This window comes from Pristiophorus japonicus, chromosome 11 (assembly GCF_044704955.1).
Source record: "Pristiophorus japonicus isolate sPriJap1 chromosome 11, sPriJap1.hap1, whole genome shotgun sequence".
NCBI classification, from domain to species: Eukaryota; Metazoa; Chordata; class Chondrichthyes; family Pristiophoridae; genus Pristiophorus; species Pristiophorus japonicus.
This window is the reverse complement of record NC_091987.1, coordinates 76,567,121-76,594,379: the sequence shown is the minus strand read 5'-3', so window position 1 is coordinate 76,594,379 and position 27,259 is coordinate 76,567,121. Positions and strand designations below refer to the sequence as shown.

At 44.8% G+C, this 27,259-nt stretch overlaps 1 protein-coding gene across 1 annotated transcript in view; it reads left to right on the top strand.

Moving 5' to 3' along the window:
* The window catches only part of lrrc58b (leucine rich repeat containing 58b), an 80,045-nt gene extending 54,637 nt beyond the window's left edge, over nt 1-25,408 (top strand). Inside the window, exons 2-4 of the mRNA XM_070893572.1 lie at nt 18,685-18,813; nt 19,005-19,282; nt 21,766-25,408. Coding sequence (XP_070749673.1) covers nt 18,685-18,813; nt 19,005-19,282; nt 21,766-21,959 — 601 coding nt within the window. The 3' untranslated portion in view covers nt 21,960-25,408. The remainder of the gene's footprint in view (nt 1-18,684; nt 18,814-19,004; nt 19,283-21,765) is intronic.
* Nucleotides 25,409-27,259: the final 1,851 nt, after the last annotated feature.

The window sequence follows — 27,259 nt, the reverse complement described above, 5'->3', positions numbered from 1 at the left end:
CATTAGTAAATCATGCTGGTTGGTCATTCAGCAAGGTACTGTAATACTAAACCTACGGCAGGTGTTGCCACCTAGGATCAGCCTACCTCTGAAGGATCGTCACTAGTTGGTCGATAGTTGACAGCTTGAGCTCCACACCACCCCACGCCTCCCCCTTCTGGGATTTCCTGACCACGTCCACAGGGCAGAATCCAGGTGGAACTGGATACACACATTTTCCATCACGTCCTCACTCCCACCCTCCCCACACACACACGACAGGATGCCAGCACAATGGTGGAATTTCTGATCCAGCGGCCTCAATTGTTACTCCCAGGCAGGGACGCAGTAAAGCGACAGCTGGCAGGCACAGCCGATTTTAATCGTCGGTCCTCCTTCATATGCCACTTGCCGACCAAAATGGCCAGGAGTTTAGTGGAAAGCAGGCTGCCAGCTAGGTTCGGAAGCAGTCGTGACACTAAGGTCAGTGGATAAATGGCGGGGGTGGGGTGGGGAGCAGCGGAGGCCCAAGTTATGTTGCAGGGCCCGGAGGAGCACTCTTGATTCTCCTAGCCCACAAGGAAACTTTAAAAAAAAACAATAGGCCTTTTTTGGCCCCAGCTCTTGTTTCCACCAGGCTTGTCCTGGGAAAGGAGTGGAATGGAGCTGGGCCAGTGTTTTTATAGTACAAACATGGTTCAGTTCACCGCAATAGTTCAGTGGCAGGGAGTGGTCTTTGTATTAGTGCTTTACACGTGACCCTGGGAGATGGTTCTGGTGACTGGCTGCCTGTAGGATCAATGCCCAATGGATTTTATTGGCTGTTACTATAGTTTCATAAGCTTCAGTACAGTTTACGGTCTATACCTGATAATTCGAAGGCAAATCTTGTGCTAATAAAGTTCAAGATGAGCCAACAATTCAAATTAAGCAATAACCAGAATAAAGTGGGAATCTAGGAGGGGAAATTGCATAGTGGTAACAGCCACGAGGTGAGAGTTCCTGCTCTAGGCCCGAAAGTCCCGCCCCACTCGCGATATTGGGTATACCGCCCCGAGAGCAAGCGGAGCGCAAAATAACACTCTCCACTTCCTCTGTGGGGCGCGAATGGGGCGGAGGCACACAGAGGGGCGCAGCGCTACCCACTAGGACGCGTAGCACTGCCGTGTAGAAGAGGCCTTCTCCTTTATTAAAGGGGAGGTCCAAGCTGCTGACTCTGCGGGTCCCTTCCTGGACCACCGGGGAAGCGGGCTGCCGGGGCATCAAACCGGCGCTCGAGCATGGACTCCGCGTTTCACGATGCAACAGGCCGTGGCCGGTAAGTTTCTTTGTGCATGTCACCTCCCCTTTAGCAAGCGCCCATTGAGCGGCCTACAGCTTGGTACGTGTCCCCTGAAGCTGTCGCTGCCAATGGCCGGCGCAGCTTCAGGGGGCGCTTCCGAATTTTTGCTCCAGGCCGAAAACTGGTCGCTGCGCATGGTGATGACGTCATCGCCAGCAGAGCGGGGCGCTACCGATTACTGCCGCCTCTAAACCCACGCGAAATTTAACGGGAGCCATTAGAGGTGCTGTGGCCAGGCACAAAGTCGTTTGTGCCCCGTTCGCGCGAACAGAAGGCGCAAACGACCCTTATTTCTCCGCGCTAATGTTAAAAAAAATGTAAATTATCAGATAATTCAAATTAAATGATTTTGAATTAAGAGTACACTAATTTCCTTGGTTAGACTGTGGAGGAAATATGTGTTGTTTACTTTGTTTATTTGATGACTAATTGTTCTTTTATTGAAGCCATAATGCAAGGTTGTATTCTTTTTAATTGGTTTGGTTTCAGTGAATTGTTTTGTTCATTCGTGTTCAAGTTGAATATTCAATTTGCTTTAATTGAGACTGGTGGGGCCTTTTCTCTATTATAGCATGTTTACTTTGTGATATGCTACAAGCGGGTCAGATGCGGGTGGTCAGCGTGCTAGGTTGTTGCTTTCATCCCGCTGCAGAAAACAACTTTGCGTCAATGAGACCTATTCAGCCCGACCTGCGTGTTACCTGGCCCAATTAAATGGTGCAAGTCTGATGACGCCAATGACTTATTTTCAGCTGGTGGATTTAAAGGAGCAATGGCCACATTGCATTTGAAGGTTCATCTAGGAGTGTGCAATCACTGCACTGGAGCCTTTGAGTGTTCCAAACACTTGGAAACATGACTGCCCAGAGGTAGAGGGCTGCACCCAGGTTCTCCGATGACTCCCTCCATACGCTTGTGAAGAGAGTCCGAGCACGCAGGGAGGTCCTCTTCCCTTCCGATGGGTGGCAGAGACCTTCAAAGGAGACAAAGAGTTTGGCTCCAAATTGCAGAGCAGGTCAACAGCAGGAAGTTGTCAGGAGGACTGGGTGCAGTGCTGGAAACATTTCAATGATCTCATTAGATTAGAAAAGGTGAGTACAAAGCCACACTTCTCATCATCCTGCTGTGCCTCTCATCACATCCCCATCACTCTGCCTTCCCAATCCTACTCCTGCACGTCCTTACTCAGACCAACATACCTTACACGTCCACCCATCGCTCTCTCTATCTACATTATCACAACCCCATCTTACTAGCCACCCCTCACACTCGCCCTCATCCTAATGCAATCATACCAAGTAACAACACACAAGGAGGCATTGGCATCCCACTCCATCATAGTTACCATCCATTCCGTACACTCATTCTATCAGTTTCACTCAACCTTCTCTTCTTTCGCTTCTTGCAGGAAAAGAGAGCCCACAATACGAGGGAAAGAAGTGGAGGTGGATCACCATCATTTGCCACCCTCACAACAGCAGAGGAGGCTGCATTAGAAGTATCGGGATTCGCCGAGCAGCCGAAGGTGGGAGACGGAGAGAGGGGGACATCTCAGTAACCTGTTGACAGAATTACATATCAAATGGCTACATGGCGTAAATCAGTCACTCATATGGGGACTAATGCCATCAGCCACTGAATGGACATCATATGCATAATGGTATCTATTCATATGACATATCTAACTCATCTCTTTACTCTCCCACAGGTCCACCAAGAGCCCCCCACTCCCCAACTGTATGGGCGGAAAAGACAACTCCTCAGAGGAGCCGTGAGCCTCTGAGGGCGCACCGTCACCAGACATAAGTGCACCCAGCACCAGCGCAGATACACACACTTTGGTGGGTCCCAAGTGAGATAGTATTGTGTTGTCACCTGGTGTCTCACAACTCACAAGTGAGCAAGAGCAGTTGATGAAGACGGGGTGGAGACCCCTCGCCGGAGGGCACAGGACAGACCCAGCTCTGCTCCGCTGCATGCAGATGCTGAGCCTCTGGGGCGATCCTGGAGGGGCAGGAAGACGAGCAGGAGGCTCTGGCAGACTTTGTGATCGCGATGTCTGCAAATGTTCAGAGAATGGAGGAGTCCATCTCCAACATGAGTACCACCATGTTGCAGGCAATGGCGACTGTAAGCTCTTCGATAGAAGGGATGGCCACCTGCATGGAGCAGCTGATGAGCCACTCACATGAGCACGTGCTGTCTATCGAGTATAGATGGCAGAGGCTCATCGACCTCCTCTCTAGGAGAGATGTCAGTGTAGACATGGGTCCACATGGCCCCACTGATGTGCAGCAAGATGCTCTCCAGCTCCTTGCTAGCAGGGAAGTGCTGGTGGTCCATGAGAGGGATGATGGTGAGAGAGGCCATGGAAATGTGGGCTCCTCGCAAAGCACTTACACTTCTTCCCTCGTTGCCACTCCCTCAGTCAGAGCCCCAAATGCCATCTCAGACAGCAATGGCCAAGTCTGCTCCTGCACAGTCGCAGGAGGAGCAGACTTCGCCGGGGCCATCAGAGGCTCCAAAACCCAGGGGAAGTCCGCCAAGAGTGTCTAAGCAGTCGCAGCAGGGAAGTGAGCAGGCTGCCTCTACATTTGCTGAAACCAGAGGGGTAGCACCTCGTAGAATCACATATAAGAGAAAGTGTAGATTCACAAGGGTAGCCACTTGGGTTTTTTATTCAATGTTAATGTCACGTTTCTGTTAATGTGATCTCAACCATAAAAAATCTTTATTTTCACCACTATGCGGTCTTGAAGAAATTTGTGTGCACCCTTGCAAGTGGCTTAGTGAGTTGGAATGAATGGTGAGTCATAACGGTACCTCCAGCAATGGTGGTGAGTGCGAAAGGAATTGCTTGGTCATTGTGGGGATGGTTTACGGTGTTGCTGTGAGGTGGAGTCAATGTGGCGCAGCATGTAGCAGCCGTATGAGTGTACAGCGTAAAGTTAAGTAAATCTGGCCATGATGAGGCCATCCATGGCCTCCTGGGCAGCAATGTACTCGGGTGCTAATGCCCTCTGTCCTGTGCAGCATCAGGAGGTTGCGGAGAAAGTTGTTGGCGTTGTTGTTGCTGGTGTTGGGGCTCATCGTGGTCACATTCTGAGGACCAAGGTGAGACAGTATAAATGGCACCCATGCTGATTGAATAGATGGCAGGTCAAGTAGAGTTGACAGTCGCAATCTGCCAGTTATGAGGTGACACTGAATGGAGACTTTGCTGGAAACACTTGCAGCCTGCAGAAAGTTAAAATCTGTGCTGGCAATATAGTCAGTAACAGCTTCTGCCGGCAAAAAGTGATCAGGTGTGAGGTCGGAGCTATTACTTTACATTTGATGCTGTCAATTAATCAGCTGGCCCAATGGCCATTCATAGAAACATAGAAAATAGGTGCAGGAGTAGGCCATTCGGTCCTTCGAGCCTGCACCGCCATTCAATGAGTTCATGGCTGAACATGCAACTTCAGTACCCCATTCCTGCTTTCTCGCCATACTCCTTGATCCCCCTAGTAGTAAGGACTACATCTAACTCCTTTTTGAATATATTTAGTGAATTGGCCTCAACAACTTTCTGTGGTAGAGAATTCCACAGGTTCACCACTCTCTGGGTGAAGAAGTTTCTCCTCATCTCGGTCCTAAATGGCTTACCCCTTATCCTTAGACTGTGACCCCTGGTTCTGGACTTCCCCAACATTAATAAGAACATAAGAACATAAGAATTAGGAACAGGAGTAGGCCATCTAGCCCCTCGAGCCTGCTCCGCCACCCAACAAGATCACGGCTGATCTGGCCATGGACTCAGCTCCACTTACCCGCCCGCTCCCCATAACCTTTAATTCCCTTATTGGTTAAAAATCTATCTATCTGTGATTTGAATATATTCAATGAGCAAGCCTCAACTGCTTCCTTGGGCAGAGAATTCCACAGATTCACAACCCTCTGGGAGAAGAAATTCCTTCTCAACTCGGTTTTAAATTGGCTCCCCCGTATTTTGAGGCTGTGCCCCCTAGTTCTAGTCTCCCCGACCAATGGAAACAACCTCTCTGCCTGCATCTTGTCTATCCCCTTCATTATTTTAAATGTTTCTATAAGATCACCCCTCATCCTTCTGAACTCCGACGAGTAAAGACCCAGTCTATTCAATCTATCATCATAAGTTAACCCCCTCATCTCCGAAATCAGCCAAGTGAATCGTCTCTGTACCTCTTCCAAAGCTAGTATATCCTTCCTTAAGTAAGGTGACCAAAACTGCACGCAGTACTCCAGGTGCGGCCTCACCAATACCCTGTACAGTTGCAGCAGGACCTCCCTGCTTTTGTACTCCATCCCTCTCGCAATGAAGGCCGACATTCCATTCGCCTTCCTGATTACCTGCTGCACCTGCAAACTAACTTTTTGGGATTCATGCACAAGGACCCCCAGGTCCCTCTGCACTGCAGCATGTTGTAATTTCTCCGCATTCAAATAATATTCCCTTTTACTGTTTTTTTTCCCCAAGGTGGATGACCTCACATTTTCCGACATTGTATTCCATCTGCCAAATCTTAGCCGATTCGCTTAACCTATCTAAATCTCTTTGCAGCCTCTCTGTGTCCTCTACACAACCCGCTTTCCCACTAATCTTTGTGTCATCTGCAAATTTTGTTACACTACACACTGTCCCCTCTTCCAGGTCATCTATGTATATTGTAAACAGTTGTGGTCCCAGCACCGATCCCTGTGGCACATCACTAACCACCAATTTAAAACCCGAAAAGGACCCATTTATCCCGACTCTCTGCTTTCTGTTAGCCAGCCAGTTCTCGATCCATGCTAATACATTTCCCCTGACTCCGGGTACCTTTATCTTCTGCAGTAACCTTTTGTGTGGCACCTTATCGAATGCCTTTTGGAAATCTAAATACATCACATCTACCGGTACACCTCTATCCACCATGCTCGTTATATCCTCAAAGAATTCCAGTAAATTAGTTAAACATGATTTTCCCTTCATGAATCCATGTTGCGTCTGCTTGATTGCACTATTCCTATCTAGATGTCCCGCTATTTCTTCCTTAATGATAGTTTCAAGCATTTTCCCCACTACAGATGTTAAACTAACCGGCCTATAGTTACCTGCCTTTTGTCTGCCCCCTTTTTTAAACAGAGGCATTACATTAGCTGCTTTCCAATCCGCTGGTACCTCCCCAGAGTCCAGAGAATTTTGGTAGATTATAACGAATGCATCTGCTATAACTTCCGCCATCTCTTTTAATACCCTGGGATGCATTTCATCAGGACCAGGGGACTTGTCTACCTTGAGATCCATTAGCCTGTCCAGCACTACCCCACTAGTGATAGTGATTGTCTCAAGGTGCTCCCTTTCCACATTCCCGTGACCAGCAATTTTTGGTATGGTTTTTGTGTCTTCCACTGTGAAGACCGAAGCAAAATAATTGTTTAAGGTCTCAGCCATTTCCACATTTTCCATTATTAAATCCCCCTTCTCATCTTCTAAGGGACCAACATTTACTTTAGTCACTCTTTTCCGTTTTATATATCGGTAAAAGCTTTTACTATCTGTTTTATGTTTTGCGCAAGTTTACATTTGTAATCTATCTTCCCCTTCTTTATTGCTTTCTTAGTCATTTTTTGCTGTCGTTTAAAATGTTCCCAATCTTCTAGTTTCCCACTAACCTTGGCCACCTTATACGCATTGGTTTTTAATTTGATACTCTCCTTTATTTCCTTGGTTATCCACGGCTGGTTATCTCTTCTCTTACCGCCCTTCTTTTTCACTGGAATATATTTTTGTTGCGCACTATGAAAGAGCTCCTTAAAAGTCCTCCACTGTTTCTCAATTGTGCCACCGTTTAGTCTGTGTTCCCAGTCTACTTTAGCCAACTCTGCCCTCATCCCACTGTAGTCCCCTTTGTTTAAGCATAGTACGCTTGTTTGAGACACTACTTCCTCACCCTCAATCTGTATTACAAATTCAACCATGCTGTGATCACTCATTCCGAGAGGATCTTTTACTCAGAGATCGTTTACTATTCCTGTCTCACTACACAGGACCAGATCTAAGATAGCTTGCTCCCTTGTAGGTTCTGTAACATACTGTTCTAAGAAACAATCCCGTATGCATTCTATGCATTCCTCCTCAAGGCTACCCCGTGCGATTTGATTTGACCAATCGATATGTAGGTTAAAATCCCCCATGATTACTGCCGTTCCTTTTTCACATTCAACTCCTGCCTCTTGACAGACGTGGTTCCAGAGCTGCGTGAATCCTGCTATTATACAGGGTAATTTTAAAATGTAGGGGGGAAGGCTCTGGAGTGTCTGACAACAAGCTTTGAATGATTTCAATTAGATTGCCCACCTCTGCCAGTAGGGCCGCTGCTGCACCGTCCAGCTAACTGCTTAATGTGGTTGAAAAGCTGCTTTTGCACTGACTGGATGGATTGTTAGCATTTTGTTTTGTATTCTACAGATAATCATTGTTTTTTTATTGTTAATGATTTTGTTCAGTCCCAAAGGTTATGTTTGATAACAGCATTGTCCAAAGTTTAGGATTTTGCAAGTGTATACATGTTTTCATTCAGATTTAAAGCTTTTCAGTTCTTTCATCCCCATCCCTATTGCCATTTGTTTTATAAGAACATAAGAATTAGGAGCAGGAGTAGGTCATACAGCCCCTTGAGCTTGCTCCACCTTACAATACGATCATGGCTGATCTTCAACTTCAACTCCACTTTCCCACCCAATCCCCATATCCCTCGATTCCACTGGAGTCCAAAAATCTATCCATCTTAGCCTTGAGTATACTCAACCTATGCCACCCAGCAAGGTATCACAGAAGAACACAAACCTGGTGCTTCACCTTATTGTGTAAATTAGTGCTTCTGGATGATGCCCAAGTCATTCTATTCTGTACAATTTGTTGTAATTTCCAATAGTGTTTTTTTGTTGCTCCTTGTTTTCCCCACTTATTCAGGTTTACTTACTGGCAGTTATGCTGCCACTTTGAGAAGCATAATATATAGCTCTATAGTTCGATCACAACTCAACTCAAGAGGGGTATGATACCCCCTGAAAGGGCCAAATAGCATCACAATGTCAAGCCTATTTTAAAAAGGGCACAGTGAATCTATTGGACTTTCATTTGCCAGCTGGGAGTAGACCTTTGCACGTGCATGTTGAGGTCTCTCGTGGACCCAAGAGTAGGCTGTGCAGCCAGGCAGTACATAAGCAAGTCAGTGTGATCAATGTCCAGTGTGCGTTGGCAACTGGGATCCAGAGTCTGTTGCTAATCTATAAAATGGAGTGAAGTATAGATTGTACCTTCCTTTTTGGATAAAATGTGCTAATTCTTGCAAGGCAAGGCTCCCGGTGTGAACCCTCAATGGACAGGTTCAGAGGGAGAGCTCTATATAACTATAGAGACAATTTCCCCTGATGTACTCCCTACTGGAACTGTGGAATAACGCAATCAGCCTTTTAAAGTCGTGATGCTTCAATATGATTGTGCAGTTTAAATTTCAATAATCTATAATAAAAATATTGGGTCTGTGCAGATTTCCTGCCTACAAAACCTTGTTTCCCATTGTCACATTTTTGCGTCATCTTTTTCCGTTCTAAATTTCTATGTCTACATTTTTAATGAACACTATGCGCCTCAATTCTCTGTCAGCTTGTCGACCCACAAGGCAGAGAAACTCCAACACTCGAAAACCTCTTTCCTGCTTTCCATATTGCTGTAAGTTTTGCATTTAAAATATACAAGAGCAATAATAACTTGCATGTACATAGTGTCTTTAATATAGAAAAAAAATGCCCCAATGTGCGTCACAGAAATTTAATTAGACAAAAATGCTGAGCCAAAGTAGGAACTATTAGGAGTGGTGACTCAACACTTCGTCAAAGAAGTGGGTATTAAGGAGAAGGGGGAAGTGGAGAAGAGAAGTTTAGGGAGAGGATTCCAGAACATAAGGCTTAGATGTTTAAAGGCATTGCCACTAATGGTGGGGCAAAGGATTTGGAGAAAGGCACAAGAGGCCAGAGATGGAGGAACGCTGAGTTCTTGGAGGGTTGTAAGGCTCGAGGAGAGAGAGTGCATTTATATAGTGCATTTCACGATGTCTGGATGTCCGAATGTGCTTTATAATCCATGAAGTACTTTTGAAGTCATGGGCCCAAGTTTCCACACGATAAAAAATGGGCGCCCCTCCGAGCTGGGCGCCCGTTTTTTGCGCCTAAAACGATGCCGGAAAAAAAACGCGCGATTCTGGCGCGCCCTGCAGCTCCTTGTCTGTTTGGCGTGGCGCCCAGGGGGGCGGAGCCTACACTCGCGCCGATTTTGTAAGTGGGAGGGGGCGGGTACTATTTAAATTAGTTTTTTTCCTGCCGGCAACGCTGCGCGTGCGCGTTGGAGCGTTCGCTCACGCGCAGTGTGAAGGAAACATTGGCACTCGGCCATTTTTGTAGTTCTTTGTAGCTGTTTAATTTTTGAACATTTTTTAATAAAAGCACATTGCCATCAGCACTGAGGCTTCTTGCAGCAGTGAGAAGGCTGCAGGAAGCCTCAGAAAGTTGAGGCAGCCGTTTCCCTCCCCCCCCGCCCACCGTCGGGAACGAACGGCTTTCTCCTCCCCCCCCCCCCCCCGCGGGAACGAACGGCTTTCTCCTCCCCCCCCCCCCCCCCCCCGCGGGAACGAACGGCTGCAGCATTCTCCCTGCCTGAAGCACTTTCACACAGGTAGGAAGATGGTTTATTTAATCTTTTCTTTGCTTATAAATGTTTATTCAGGTTGGATTTATTTGTATAATATTTGTATAAGTATAAATAAGGATTGATTGTAAAATGTAATGACTTCCCTTCCCCCCCCTCCCCCCCCACCTCGTTCTGGACGCCTAATTTGTAACCTGCGCCTGATTTTTTAATGTGTAGACAAGGTTTTTTCAGTTCTACAAAAATCTTCACTTGCTCCATTCTAAGTTAGTTTGGAGTACGTTTTCACTGTGGAAACTTTGAAATCAGGCGTCAGTGGCCGGAAACGCCCCCTTTTGAAGAAAAAATTCTGTTCCAAAGTGGAACTGTTCTACCTGACTAGAACTGCAGAAAAAAAAATGTGGAGAATTGCGATTTCTAAGATAGTCCGTTCTCCACCAGTTGCTCCTAAAAATCAGGCGCAAATCATGTGGAAACTTGGGCCCATAGTTACTGTTGTAATATAGGAAACGTGGCAGCCAAATAGCATACAACAAGCTCCCACAAACAGCAATGAAATAAATGACCAGATCATCTGTTTTGAATGTAGGTTGAGGGATAAATATTGCACATGATACCAGGAGAAACCATCCTGCTCATCTTTGAATAGTGCCTTGGGATTTTTTACACCACCTGAGAGGACAAACAGGAGCTTGGTTCAATGTCTCATCTGAAACACGAAACTTCGAGCAGTGCAGTTCTGAGGGAGCGCTGTACTGAGTGTCAGCCTAGATTAAGTGTTAAAGTCTCTGGAGTGGGACTTAACCCCACATCCTACTTACTCAGAGTGCTACCACTGAACCACAGCTGACACTTGCAAAGATAGGGAAGGCTGAGGCCATAAAGGGATTTAGGAAAGGGAAATTGAGTTTGACAAATCTGTTTTTTGAGGTTGTAACTAGCCAGGTAGTTAAGGGGGAACTAGTGGATGTAGGGTATTGATAATGTGTCACACAAGGTTATTGCACAAAATTATGGCTCATGTGATTAGCATGGATTGAGGATTGGTTAACGGACAGAAAACAGAGTAGGAATAAATGGGTAATTTTCGGGTTGGTAGGCTGGAACAAGATGGGCACCGCAAGGATCAGTGCTTCAGCGTGAGCTATTTACAATCTATATTAATGACTTCGATGAGAAGACCGAGTGTAATGTATCCAAGTTTGCTGACGATACAAAGCTGGTGGGAAAGTAAGTTGTGAGGAGGACACAAAGTCTGCAGAGGGATATAGACAGGTTAGGTGAGTGGGCAAGAGCATGGCAGATGAAATATAGGGGCCAAGTTTCCACACGAAAAAAAACGGGCACCCCTCCGAGCTGGGCACCCGTTTTTCACGCCTAAAACGGCGCCTAAAAAAAAACCGCGCTATTCTCGAGCGCCCTGCAGCTCCTTGTCTGCCTGGCGCGGCGCTCAGGGGGGCAGAGCCTACACTCGCACCGATTTTGTAAGTGGGAGGGGGCGGGTACTATTTAAATTAGTTTTTTTCCTGCCGGCAACGCTGCGCGTGCGCGTTGGAGCGTTCGCGCATGCGCAGTGTGAAGGAAACATTGGCACTCGGCCATTTTTGTAGTTCTTTGTAGCTGTTTAATTTTTGAACGTTTTTTAATAAAAGCACATTGCCATCAGCACTGAGGCTTCTTGCAGCAGTGAGAAAGCCTCAAAGTTGAGGCAGCCGTTTCCCTCCCCACCCCCACCCGCCGTCGGGAACGCACTGAACGGCTCTCCCCCCTCCCGCCCCGGCGGGAACGCATTGAACGGCTCTCCCCTCCTGCCCCCGCGGGAACGCACTGAACGGCTCTTCCCCCCCCTCCCGCCCCAGCGGGAATGCACTGAACAGCTCTTCCCCACCCCACCCCACCCCCCCCTCTCGCCCCGGCGGGAACGCACGGAACGGCTCCCGCCCCCGCAGGAACGAACGATGGCTGAAGCACTTTCACACAGGTAGGAAGATGGTTTATTTAATCTTTTCTTTGCTTATAAATGTTTATTCAGGTTGGATTTATTTGTATAATATTTGTAGCAATATAAATAAGGATTTATTGTAGAATTTAATGACTTCCCTTCCCACCCCTCTTTCCCCCCCCCCCCCCCCCCCCCCCTCGTTCTGGACGCCTAATTTGTAACCTGCGCCTGATTTTTTTAATGTGTAGAACAATTTTTTCAGTTCTACAAAAATCTTCACTTGCTCCATTCTACTTTAGTTTGGAGTACGTTTTCACTGTGGAAACTTTGAAATCAGGCGTCAGTGGCCGGACACGCCCCTTTTGAAGAAAAAATTCTGTTCCAAAGTAGAACTGTTCTACCTGACTAGAACTGCAGAAAAAAAAATGTGGAGAATTGCAATTTCTAAGATAGTCCGTCTCCACCAGTTGCTCCTAAAAATCAGGTGCAAATCATGTGGAAACTTGGGCCCATAATGTGGAGAATTGTGAAGTTATCCACTTTGGTAGGAAAAATAGAAAAGCAGAATATTTTTTAAATGGTGAGAGATTGGGAAATATTGGTATTCAAAGGGACCTGGATGTACACAAATCGTAGGAAGTTAACATGCAGGTACAGCAAGCAATTAGGAAAGCAAATGGTATGCTAGCCTTTATTACAAAAGGATTGGAGTAAAGAAGTCTTACTACAATTGCATAGGGCCTTAGTGAGACTGCACCTGATGTACTGTGTACAGTTTTGGTCTCCGTACCTAAGGAAGGATATACGTGCCTTAGAAGAGAGTGCAACAAAGGTTCACTAGATTGATTCCTGGGATGGAGGATTGTCCTAATGAGGAGAGATTGAATAGACTTGGCCTAGATTCCCTCAAGTTTAGAAAGTTGATCTCATTGAAACTTGAAATTCTTAAGGGGCTTAACAGGGCAGATGCTGGGAGGATGTTTCCTCTGGCTGGCAGGCCGAGAACTTTTTTTTGGTTGAAGGACATCTTTTCAAATGGATGAGTAATCATGAAGCGCCCTCCCATCCCCATCTAAATTATAATGCTATAAACTCCTTGCACATTTAAATTTCTGAATGTAAACATCATCAGCGACCTGTTAAAAGGATTTGCATGACATTTTGTCAGGGCTGTCCGATATAGTGAACATTGATGTGATTGGTGATGTGAAAACTTATATCTTCCTTTAGTTGAAAGGTAACCCCACATACAGGTTCAGCAACATGTCTGTTGAATACTTCACCACATGATACCTCCCTGCTGTTGCTGGAGTGGGGTTAGGCTCGGTGGCCCCTGTTAGGAACAATGGCACCGTTTCAGGTGTAACAATACACCACTCACTTACTCACTGCAAAGCTGCTGAGTGTCTCGGGGTCTTTTCCTCCCCCCTTTGCTGTATACATGCCTGTCTGAGCTGGAATATTGCTGACTCGCTGCGTGGTGCATGTGTCATTTTTGCCATCGGGACACCACCAGTAACTGGGACGTTATTCCGGGCCCAGTCACAGGCTCAGTTGCCGTAATCAGTGAACGAAGCTTGGCTTGATCCTCATTCTAGGCCCTTGGACAAAGCTGATGTGGCGGCTCCTTCCTACTCTTACCCCAACCCTGCGACTCCATGTATTGTGTCTCTGGGGCTTTTCGTCTTCTTGGGATTCTCAGTCCGAGGCCTCGCCAATCCGGTTACATGTCCATTTCCAGAACTGCCTCGGCCAGATTGCTTACCGGTGTCTCGCTGTGCACGAGATGTCGGCTGCACTGCTTGAGCAGATGAAGGAAATCAAATTAACAGCCAACAGCGTGTGCCTGAACTGCGCCATCGCAGCAATGGATCCCATTCACATTATTTCGTGGACCTGGACAGACTCTACAGATCCCAGTTTGAGAACCTTTTGTCGAGAACTAGGGGTCACTGTCTCAGAATAAGGGGTTGGCCATTTAGGACTGAGATGAGGAAAAATTTCTTCACTCAAAGGGTTGTGAATCTTTGGAATTCTGTACCCCAGAGGGCTGTTGATCCAGTCGTTGAGTATATTTAAGACGGGGACGCTGAGTCACTGGTTTCAGGTGGGCCCAAGCGATGCTAGTTCCAAGTGGGCCGTCCGCGTCAGGACCTGGGTCAAGCAAGGCTGCGTCATCGCACCAACGCTCTTCTCGATCTTGTTGCAATGCTCCATCTCACTATCAACAAGCTCCCCGCTGGAGTAGAACTAAACTATAGAACCAATGGGAACCTGTTCAACCTACATCGCCTCCAGGCTAGATCCAAGGTTGTCCCATCCTCTGTCATCAAACTACAGTACGCGGACGATGCTTGCGTCTGCACACACTGAGGCTGAACTCCAAAGCCATCGTCAACACCTTCACTGAGGAGTACAAATGCATAGGCCTTACACTAAACATCCGTAAGACAAAGATCCTCCACCAACCTGACCCCGCCACACAGCACTGCCCCCCCCCCCCCCCCCCAGGTTATGAAAATCCACGACGAGACCTTGGACAACGTGGACCATTTTCCATACATCGGGAGCTTACTGTCAACAAGGGCAGACATCGATAACGACGTCCAACACCGCCTTCAGTGTGCCAGCACAGCCTTCGGTCGTCTGAGGAAGAGAATGTTTGAAGACCAGGACCTCGAATCTGGCACCAAGCTTATGGTCTACAGGACAGTGGTGATACCCGCCCTCCTATCGGGCTCAGAGTCGTGGACTATTTCCAGGAGAAGTATCACCAACATGCCTCTGCAAATCCACTGGGAGGACAGACGCACCACCGTCAGTGTTCTCGCTCAGGCCAACATTCTCAGCATTGAAGCATTGACCACACTCGATCAGCTCCGCTGGGCGGGCCACATTGTTCGCATGCCTGATACAAGAGTCCTAAAGCAAGCAATCTTCTCGGAGCCTTGACACAGCAAGCAAGCCCCAAGTGGGCAGAGGAAACGCTTCAAGTACGCCCTCAAAGCCTCCTTGATAAAGTGCAACATCCCTACCGGCACCTGGGAATCCCTGGTCCACGACCGCCCAAAGTGGAGGAAGAGCATCCGGGAGGGTGTTGAGCACCTCGAGTCTCGTCGCCAAGAGCGTACAGAAACCAAGTGCAGACAGCGGAAGGAGCTTGCGGCAAACCAGGCTCCCCACCCACCCTTTCCTTCAACCACTGTCTGCCCACCTGTTAGAGACTGTAATTCCCGCATTGGACTTCACAGCCACCTGAGAACGAGGGACTACCTATGATGATGATGATATTTAAGATAGAGATCGACAAATTTTTGATACTAAATTAACCAAGGGATGTGGGGATAGTGCAGGAAGATAGAGTTGAGGTAGAAGATCAGCCATGATCTTACTGAATGGCAGGGCATGATCGAAGGGCTGAATGGCCTACTACTGCTCCTATTTATGTTCTTATGTATACACAAGGATGAGAATTTTAAATTTTAGGTGTTTGGCGACCAGGAGCCAAAGTAGGTCAGTAAGGGTGATGGGTGAGTGGGAGTTTGGGAGTAAAGGGAGGTTGGAGATAGGTGAAAGTTTGCATGGACAAAGGGGTCGTGAGGGTCTTTTGAAGAGGTGGTGATGATTGCACATTTGAAAGGGAGGGGGACAGTACCAATGGGGAGTGAACCTTTTACAATATCAGCTAGCATATCAACAGGATGGGAAGTTGGGTGATCAGCAGTTTAGTGGGAACAGGGTGAAGTGAAGAGGTAGGTCTCATGGAAAAGGTGAGCTTGGAGAGGATATATGGGGATATGCGAGAGAATGTAGGGAATGTCATGTTCAGAGGGCAGAGGAAAATCTTGGGCAAAGTTTGGCTTAGTGAGCAAGGGGAAGGGATACACAACCGAGGTAGTCAAACAGATGACTTCACTCTTAGTGTCAAAGAAGTCCATGAGGTCCTTGCACTTGCTGGAGGTGATGGTCGAAGGGGCGATAGAGAGAGGTTTACGAAGACCATTAGTAGTGAAGAGAAGTCGGGTTATCTTTGCAATCTTGGATGATCCTGGAGTAGAGTGAGCAGTTTGGGCAGAAGAGAGCAGCAAGTTCAAACTTGCATATTTAACACAAGTTAATGCTTAAGTTGTGAAATTTAAACAGTCTGCACACTTATTACTAAAATTAAAAACCTGTAATTATTTTAATAGTTCTGTGTCACATACTCCTGTGCTGATATGAACTTAATATGACCTCTCAGTCAAATTCATTGTCATAAAACCCAAGGTGCCCTTTATTACTACACCCAAGTGGATATTTATTTTGATTAATAACTATAGATTCCTTTATAGCAAGGTTCTCTCAGTACTGTGATGGAACTTTGCCAGGATAGTCCCTTCCAAATCCGATATTAAAAGCTCTTTATTGTCTTACTGGTTTTGAATGACCTTGGAATATGCACTGGGCTTCTCATTGATGCTGTCTGTCATTCATCATTGTTGTGACTTACTGGTGCCCAGGTCTTTTGAAATTGCTTTTGTCAACAGCTGTGGTTCCCAGCTGGCTGGGATGCATTCCACTTAACAGTTAATATTGGGAAAATGTTAGGAGTGACCTTCATTATCACCACAACCTCTCGCAGTGGGGCTGTCACTTTTGTTACTGTCGTTGTTAAGGTTGGGTCAGGTTTGTTCCTGGCTTTGTTAAGGATGGGTCAGGTTTGTTACTGTTAAATATTAAATATTGGGAAGACTGAAGCCATTAACCTTGGTCCCTGACACAAATTCCGTTCCCTAGCCACTGATTCCATCCCTGTCTGAGGCTGAACCAGACTGTTCACAACCTTGGTGTCATATTTGACCCTGAAATGAGCTTTCGACCACATATCCGCAGTATAACTGAAACTGCCCATCATCACCCCTGTAACATTGCCTGCTCCGACCCTGCCTCAGCTCATCTGCTGCTGAAACCCTCATACATACATTTGTTACCTCTAGACTTGACTACTCCAGTGCACTCTTGGCTAGCCTCCCATATTCCACCTTGCGTAAACTTGGGTCATCCAAAATTCGGCAGACTGTATCCTAACTCTCACCAAGTCCCGTTTCCCATCACCCCTGTGCTCGTTGACCTACATTGGCTCCTGGTTAAGCAACCCCTCAATTTCAAAATTCTCATCCTTGTTTACAAATTCCTCCATGGACTCTCGCCTCCCTATCTCTGTAATCTCCTTCAACCTCACAACCCCCCGAGATGTCTGCACTCCTCAAATTCTGCCCTCTTGAGCATCCCTAAATATAATCGCTCAACCATCAGTGGCCGTGCCTTCAGCTGCCTCGGCCCTAAGCTCTGGAACTCCCTCCCTGAACCTCTCTGCCTCTCAACATCCCTCTCCTCCTTTAAGACGCTCCTTATAACCTGCCTCTTTGACCAAACTTTTGGTCATCTGCCATAATTATTGTGACTCGGTGTCAAATTTTTGTCTTATAACAGTCCTGTAAAGCGCCTTGGGATGATTTACTAAGTTAAATACAAGTTGTTGTTGTAGTAATTTTTAAGGTTGGATCAGGTTTGTTACTGTCATTGTTAAGTATGGAACAGTTTTGTTTGTGTATTTGTTGAGGTTGGACCAGTTTTGTGCTGTGGACTCAAACCCACCGAGGACTTGATTGATATTCATCCAGACTCTCTTCACTTGAGAATCTTCTAGGTGTCTGAGAAAAAGTAGCTTTCATTTGCTATCAGTTCTTCATATTTGTGTAATGGGGACATTAATAATTGTTGTGCACCAGTTTTTTGTATGTGCTGTTTTTCATACTTGCTACATTACAGCAGCCTACCATGTTGGATAGGTGATAAATCATTCCAGTCCCACGCGATAGTGCAACAGCATCATTTCTGGCTAAGCAGGAAACAATTGCTTAAAAATGTCCACCAGGCAAAAATGGAGGATTACCCTCCTGATCCAGTGATCTTTCCCAATAGTGCATGTGTAGATATTGAGCGAGGACACCATTGGGTTCCACTGTGATGCTTTTCATGATATAAAGCTTGCAGACATTCAATATCTCGACATATACATGATGAATGGCAAATTGAGGTACCGTTTCTAACCGGACATCAGCATACCACCTTCAGGCCAGGAGAAAGATTGTGGGAGGGGGAATTTCTTTCCCAACATTGTCAATGTACACATTTTTAAATGTTTTCAGTGACGTTTATTTTATTTAACACTGCCGTCCTTTTAGTTGAGTTCTGTAAATCTGGCCCACTCTACGTAGTTATTGTATGCAGTTACTGCTGCTGATTCCACATAATGGGTTGAATTACACCCAGACTTTTTAATTCAGTAATCAAAGAAATGAGGGGTTTACTGTGATGAGCCATGCTGAGTTTTAGCTGACTGACTTTTCATGGTTGGCACATTTCACCCGTGGTGTAATCACTATTACAAACGTCAGTTCCATCCATCAAAAATTACAATTAATCCACAGCCAGCATTCTACCAAGTGCTACATACCAGGTGCCTCTGGGGACATATTTACAATTAAGTTTCAAATGCTTTTAATTTATGAGGCAAAGAGCATTCTTGGACAGGTGGAAAAACAATAATGTAAGATGTCTCCTCTGATCCTGTTGTAGTTATCCGGTGGTTACTGCAAATTGGAAAGCTTTTATTGCATATACAGCTGTACTACTTGTTAACCTTGTTTCCTTCTGTCCCTTCCCCAGCTTAGAGCTGTTGTATCTAGGTGGGAATGGAATCATATCGATCCCTCCGGAACTTGCTAACCTGCCGTACCTCAGCTATCTGGGACTGTGTGACAACCGAATCCAGGGTCTCCCACCACAGCTTGCACAGTAAGTAACAAAGGCTCGCCTTTAAAAATAAAAGCAACTCTGTTTTAGCTTGGCAGGATCTGTGCTAATTTTCAGGTTTCATTTAATAATGGGGAAAAAAAGTGTTTTTCTTCAGTTTACTGCCCGTGGAAAGTTCTCTTCCACTTGCCTCTTCAAACCACTAACTGCGCTGTTATTTCTGTATTTTTCAGGCTAAACTCACTACGGTCACTCAGCCTTCACAATAACTTACTTACATATCTTCCTCGAGAAATCCTCAACCTGGTCCATCTGCAGGAACTCAGTCTACGTGGCAACCCTCTTGTTGTGCGATTTGTAAAAGACCTAGTCTACGACCCACCATCATTACTTGAACTGGCTGGTCGGATTGTGAAATCCCGTAACTTTCACTATACACAGAAAGACATGCCTGGGAACTTGGTTAACTACCTAGATTCAGCCAGCAAGTGTCCAAATCCCAAGTGTGCAGGTAAGAACATGATGCATTATATTTTGTTTAACTTTTTTCCCCCCAACCCACAATTTGCTCCCTGCAAGCACTTCTTCTCGCAAAGGGTCGTGGAAATCTGGAACTCTCTATTTCTCTTTCCCCCCCACCCCCTAAAAAACTGTTAAGGCTTGGTCATTTGAAACTTTCAAAATTGATCGATTTTTGTGTATTGAACGTTACAGAACCCAGGCAGGTAGCTGGAGTTACAATATAGATCAACCATCATCTAATTGAATGGTGGAACAGGCTCGAGTGGCTGAATGGCCTACCGATGTTCCTATGAACATGCTGACTGCTGTAGTTTCACAGGTGCCAGCTGGCTTCTGATCATTCTGTGTGTATGCCTAGAGTATGAGTGCTATTATATCATGGAAAGCATCACAGTGGAAGCCAATCGTGTCCTCGCTCAATATCTACACGTGCGCTATCGAGAAAGATCACTGAATCAGGAGGGTGATCCTCCATTAAGAAATTGGGGGGGAAAGAATTAGGAACATTTTCTGCTTCTGCGTTCCCCCAGCCAATGATTATCAGTCCATTAAAATTAATGGGTGCAAAATCGCGGGCTGGACAGCACAGAAGTTAAAAGTCATGGGCATTTTATCCCATATGTTTTCCCGCTTATGTTCACGACCCACCAATGCAGCACAGTCATCCAGTAGCAAGCCCATGTGAGAAATCTATATTAACCCACCTTTAATTCCGATGGTTTCCTACGCCATTTGGAAAATGTTTCTTGTGTCTTTGCATCCACAGATGGCATGTGCCTAGGGCTAGGTTTATGAACACATCGATTTCGAGGGAGGGGAAATCCTATATGTTGAGTCAGAACAGATTTTTATTAAAATCTTTATGTATTTATTTGTGTGTTTTCTTGTTGGGATGGGAATGGTGCTCATACAAATGGAATCACTGTTTCACTCTGTGTCCAAAGTACTCCAGCACAGAGAGCATTCAGATCTAGTGTACATTTTCTTTACCATCATCTTGACAACATGTGCAAACATCACAGCATTGTCCCCTAGTAGTATAGATGCATTTCCCAATAGCCTCTAATGTACTATACCAAATTTAACTAAAATTAAAACTATACCAGTTTTAACTAAGTGTGTCTGCCTACAGTGGCCACACGAGAGGTGACACATTACAATTCTGTCTGTCTGTCTCAGGTAACTGTAACTTAGGCGGATAGTTACAGTTACAGATGGCATGGTGAGCAGCACCGCTAACAGTAAAATGTGAGAGTACATTGCCACCAACATTCTTGCCGCAACACAGATACACTATATTCTATGAACATGGTTCAGAGCTTCAGCAACATCTGCTTGTCTCTGCCACCCAATCCTGGTATTAACCAGAGCCCTCGATATATGACTGCATGGTGGCATACCTGGATTCCAGATAATAATTACTGGAAACTGTCATCTCAAGTCTCGGCTTCATCGTCGGCTATATGACCGATAACATGATGGAGGACCAAAAAGTTATCCAGGTCTTCATATGAAGGTTCTGACAAAATATATTTATGCTCTGAGGATGACTCCCTATCCAGGGCGTCAGTGGTATAGACCAGAGCTCTCCCTCACTGGAACCGTTTCTCCTTTTTGTCACAAATCCACCTCATCGTTTGGTCATAGATCTTATGAGAAATAGGTCTTTCTACTGCATGCAAAGGAATTCCGAACCATGAAGGAAAACTGTTTGGACACATCATAAAAGCTACAAGCGTCACCTGCATTGGTACTTTGTTGTCAATGAACGTGAGAGACTAAAGTGCCCTTTGCCCCTTCTCAATTCAGTCCCGAAGAACTGCATCCAGGCTGAAATTGGCATCCAAAAGAACCTCTTGGTCCTGATTATGAATCAACACTGAGATATATGCCTCTTGTGCCTTCCAATCAGTATCTTTGAGATCCACTCTTGAGCCTCCCAAATCCATATTTCTTCACTTGGGGGCATACACCACCATAGCCCACTGATTAGCTGTTTTGAGGGGTGAAGGGAGAGTGTTCGGTCCCAATGTCTACCAAGTGTCTGTCTAATGACATTCACTACAGTAAACAGGAGTTGCAGCCAAATGACTTAGTCAAACTTTCAAATAAAAGCTGCAAAACCTGTTATTTTATTGTAAGATAATGTATTGTTTAAACCACAGGTACGTGGCTTCCAGGGAGCTTTAGTAATAAATTCCCACTCCGATTGTTGGTCACTTTGATCTTTCAGCTCACTTGTTTTTTTTAAAATATCTGCTGCACCTCGGTGATGAAGAAGGTAAAACTGAAGTAATGAGTCTCAATGCCAGTCTGTTTTGGGGCAGTACTCTCGGTGGTTATCGAGAGGTTCAAACTTAGATCTTTTAGCCATTACTGGCTGAATAAGAAAGTGAGATCTCTGTAGGGGAGTAGCAGAAATAAAAATTGTTTGACTTCAATTATGCTGTGTTTTTTATTCCTGCTTCCTAGGAGTTTACTTTGACTCTTGTTTTCGGCATATCAAGTTTGTCGACTTCTGTGGCAAGTACCGTCTCCCGCTCATGCACTACCTGTGCTCTCCACAATGCTTCTCGCCTTGTAGCTCAAATTCACAGAGCGACTGTGACTCTGAAGATGAATTCAACATTCCACAGCACCGGATGCAGAAAGTTCTCCTTGGTTAAACGCTCGTTTATGGAGATTAACAAATGCACTGTAAAAACTTGGATCATTGTAGTCCTGGAACACTTGAACCCATCTAATGCAACGTGCCAGGGTCTGGTTGACTCCAATTATTACTGCAATCACACTAGCGTTCAGATCATCACATCAGATTTGTAGTATATTGGATAGTACAGTGTTCCTAATCTTTGAAGTATTATCACGAACTCTTAAATATTTGTACTAAAGCACTATATTTTTATGCCAGTAACTTCAAAATGTTCTGGTATTTCTTAATATTGGATGTGCAAAGAGCTATTTTGAATAACCACACTTTTAAAATATTATATGAAGCACTGCTTTAATGTGTAATAATGATCAAACTTGTAATCTCCCATTTGAAATGCTAATATTTGCATTTGGTGAGACCAGTTTTTCTTTTAAGGGGATCCTGATTATAAAATTAGAATATGTCAAGCAGAAAAGTAATTTTTGATTTTTGACAGGCTGGGTTAAATATTGGGGTCTTGTTCTCTGCTGGAATTGTTACACTATGCTGATGGTGTGAATTCTAGTTGAGAACCACTAGCTGTAGACTTCAGTAACAGGGGGTACTTGTGCATGAAACACAAAAGGATAGTATGCAGGTACAGCAAGTGATCAGGAAGGCCAATGGTATCTCAGCCTTTATTGCAAAGGGGATGGAGTATAAAAGCAGGGCAGTTTTGCTACAGCTATATAAGGTATTGGTGAGGCCACACCTGGAATACTGCGTGCAGTTTTGGCTTCCATATTTATGAAAGGATATAATTGCTTTGGAGGCAGTTCAGAGAAGGTTGATTCTGGGGATGAGGGGGTTGACTTATGAGGAAAGGTTATGTAGGTTGGGCCTCTAATCATTGGAATTCAGAAGAATGAGAGGTGATCTTATCGAAATGTATAAGATTATGAGGGGGCTTGACAAGATGGATGCAGAGATGGGGGAGACTAGAACTAGAGGGCATGATCTTAGAATAAGGGGCTGCCCATTTAAAACAGAGATGAGGAGAAATTTCTTCTCTGAGGGTTGTTAATCTGTGGAATTTGCTGCCTCAGAGAGCTGTGAAAGCGGGGACATTGTCTATTTCGGTCTTAAATTTATTCAGTTTCTTAAACGATAAGGGGATAAGGGGTTATGGGGGGCGGGCGGGGAAGTGGAGCTGATTCCATGATTAGATCAGCCATGATCTTATTAAATGGCGGAGCAGGCACGAGGGGCCGTATGGCCTACTCCTGCTCCTATTTCTTATGTTCTTATAGGCGAGGGAAAGGCCCTTGTTTGTTTGGAGTGGAGGGGCCCCTTTTAATCACACTTTTCCAGTTAGATTCCTGATCATAGAAAATAGGTGCAGGAGTTGGCCATTCGGCCCTTCGAGCCTGCACCACCATTCAATAACATCATGGCTGATCATTCACCTCAGTACCCCTTTCCTGCTTTTTCTCCCTACCCCTTGATCCCTTTAGCTGTAAGAGCCATATCTAACTCCCTCTTGAATATATCCAATGAACTGGCATCAACAACTCTCTGCGGTAGGGAATTCCACAGGTTAACAACTCTCTGAGTGAAGAAGTTTCTCCTCATCTCAGTACCCCTTATCCTTAGACTGGGTCCTCTGGTTCTGGACTTCCCCAACATCGGGAACATTCTTCCTGCATCTAACCTGTCCAGTCCCGTCAGAATTTTATATGTTTCTATGAGATTCTCTCTCATCCTTCTAAACTCCAGTGAATACAGGCCTAGTTGATTCAGTCTCTCCTCATATGTCAGTCCTGCCATCCCGGGAATCAGTCTGGGGAACCTTCGCTGCACTCCCTCAATAGCAAGAACAACCTTCCTCAGATTAGGAGACCAAAACTGAACACAATATTCCAGGTGAGGCCTCACCAAGGCCCTGTACAACTGCAGTAAGACCTCCCTGCTCCTATACTCAAATCCCCTAGCTATGAAGGCCAACATACCATTTGCCGCCTTCACCGCCTGCTGTACCTGCATGCCAACTTTCAATGACTGATGTATCATGACACCCAGGTCTCGTTGCACCTCCCCTTTTCCTAATCTGCCGCCATTCAGATAATATTCTGCCTTCGTGTTTTTGCCCCCAAAGTGGATAACCTCACGTTTATCCACATTATACTACATCTGCCATGCATTTGCCCACTCACCTAACCTGTCCAAGTCACCCTGCAACCTCTTAGCATCCTCCTCACAGCTCACACCGCCACCCAGCTTAGTGTCATCTGCAAACTTGGAGATATTACACTCAATTCCTTCATCTAAATAATTAATGTATATTGTATTAATGTATATTGTATTAATGCCAAAAGCTGTGACACTGAATATAGCTAATCAAAATAAAGAACAGAAATCAAGTTATAAATTAAATGAGAGGAAAAGTGATAAAATAAGTAATCACCTCCAGCAAAGACATTAAAGTAAAGGATATGGTTACACAGCTACAAACTGCATCGGAGGTATTGAACAGTAGTCGGTGTTCAGATTTAAGCTTCTGTTCACAAGATTTATTATTCATTCATACTTAGACTGGGTGCGAAAGGATTTAGGTTGCTTTTTTGTGGTTTAGATAAGTTTATAGATAGCAGAAATGTTTTACAGATTTATATAATTACACAGATGTTTTTGTCTTGTTGCGGACAGTAACCTGAATTATACATCTATTGAGGTGGGGGGCAAACTTCCCATCATCTGCATAGAGTGTCCCTTACTGTGAATTAAACAAGTACCTTGTGGAACTTCTGATACATTACAAAAGTTTATTTGGAGTGTTGGAGCCTTATTATTATTTTGTTTTTAAAATATTAACCTTTCATTTCATTCGGTGCTGTTAAAATGAATGGAGGTCTGCCTTCCAGTCTCCAGCGAGGCTGGTGTTGCATTATTGTTATGCTGGCATTTAACTGCTTATAAGAATGAATAGGACTGTGATGGAATTCCAAACTACATCAACAGGATATAAATGAGATGAAAAACAGGTTCATTCTAATGGAAAGCTAATTTATTAAACAACAATGGATACTTATGCAAACCTAATCGTTGGAGGGAAATGCTAGAGGATTAAGCCTTTACCAAATGCTGAAAGTGTAGACAAATTTGTTGGGGATTTAGGGGCTGCTTTATATTGTCACTAACTCATTTATTCTGTTTGGTTCAAAATTCCAAGTAACTAACTATATATGTATATTAATAATGTGGGTGATTCTCATTTTTGAGCAGTCAAACTCATGAGACACAAGCTCTAAGGTTAATTTTCCACTATTCATAGTCAATTGGCAGAAAACAGCCCCATTACATTATTAAACAGGAACCTATTTGTCTGCAAACTCTTTCAGATGTTTGGAGCCAGGGCCAATGGTTTTTGTGGTGGTCATTGCAAGGCTGAATAAAAATCATGAATGATACTTTGATACTTTGAAATGTTCTGCATAATTTTTTTTAAACAATAAAGGAGTAATTCCATGTACCATCCTCCACTCCCAGCAGGGAGCCACACTCTCGGGAAGCGCAAGTTGGAGATAGGGCTACAACCCGATAGTCCCAATACTCCGGTTTGCACTCTCTGTAAGCGTGTATCCTCACTTGGAGTGCAGGATCGTGGCATTAACCTGTGAACATTGTTATCTTGGTGCTCAGATTATTTAAGAATTAAATATCTGTGATGTTGAATTAAGTTATCCTCTTCCCTTGAGAACACAGGCCTGTGGCCTAATAATGTCAGCGGCATATCTTTTTTACCAACTGGGACAGTAGAAACATTGAAAATAGGTGCGGGAGTAGGCCATTCGGCCCTTCGAGCTTGCACCACCATTCAATATGATCATGGCTGATCGTGCAACTTCAGTACCCCATTCCTGCTTTCTCTCCATACCCTTTGATCCCTTTAGCCGTAAGGGCCATATCTAACTCCCTTTTGAATATATCTAATGAACTGGCCTCAACAACTTTCTGTGGGAGAGAATTCCACAGGTTCACAATTCTGAGTGAAGAAGTTTCTCCTCATCTTGGTCCTAAATGGCTTACCCCTTATCCTTAGACTGTGACCCCTGGTTCTGGACTTCCCCAATATTGGGAACATTCTTCCTGCATCTAACCTGTCCAATCCTGTCAGAATTTTATATGTTTCTATGAGATCCCCTCTCATTCTTCTAAATTCCAGTGAATATAAGCCTAGTCGATCCAGTCTTTCTTCATATGTCAGTCCTGCCATCCCAGGAATCAGTCTGGTGAACCTTCGCTGCACTCCCTCAATTGCAAGCATGTCCTTCCTCAGACGCCTTGATAAACACCAAGGTTCACTGTTGCTGCCCCCAGTCGTGGTTGGATTATAATGCGGTGGTTAAACATTGTAATTGCTGTGCCACAGCACAGCATGCTCAGTTTTCATTGACTTTAGAAGAAAATAGAGCACTCTGCTACATCTTTACCCAGATATTGGCAACCATGATGTGTTTGGAATAGACAGTTAAATCACAGGGCATCATGCTGAATTTTAATGTTAGTCATTACAACATAATATTAACACTAATTGAACGTCTAGTGCGTTTTAAAAGTTCTGAGTTTTAGTATAACTCCCAGTGTCCACAAAAGAGGTAGCTTTTTTACTGACAGTTTTTAAAAGGTAATTCCATGATTTGGTACTCCTGTGGTAAATTATGCTTGCTAAGAGTGCATTTTGAGGCAATGGCAGGCCGCACGCCATGATTTTCTGTTATTAATAACTGATTACACTCACAGGTGGTGAATGGCAATGGCATGATTACTTCTGCCTAAAACATTATACCCCAGCACAAGTCAGCACATCCAGGAATGGAGGAGAGGCGAAGTGTTTTTTGTGTATATCTGTACATCAAACATTACAGTAAGTGGTATTGCGTAGTCCGTTAACTTTTTGTTCAGTTCCTTGTGGATGCAAATTACCCTTTTTTTGCCGATAAGTTTGGGTCAAGATTAGACACTATTTAATGAAATAATATGTCTACTGTGATTCCCCAGCCATCAAAAATAATTTATTGCGAAGGATCCTGACCAGACTAAAAGTTACTCTGATTGTGTTTTTATATAATATGCCGTTTTCTAAAATTTGAGAGGTGTGTGATATTCTGTGAATGAAATATAACCACACTTGTATATATAAACTTGTATTTACTCTGTACAGCCACCAGAAGACTCATCCCCTGGAGTCCCAAGGGATCCCATAATCCCTTGGGAGCACAGGTATTTAAGGAGACTTCACAGGTTGGAGAGGCACTCTGCAGAACTGCAATAAAA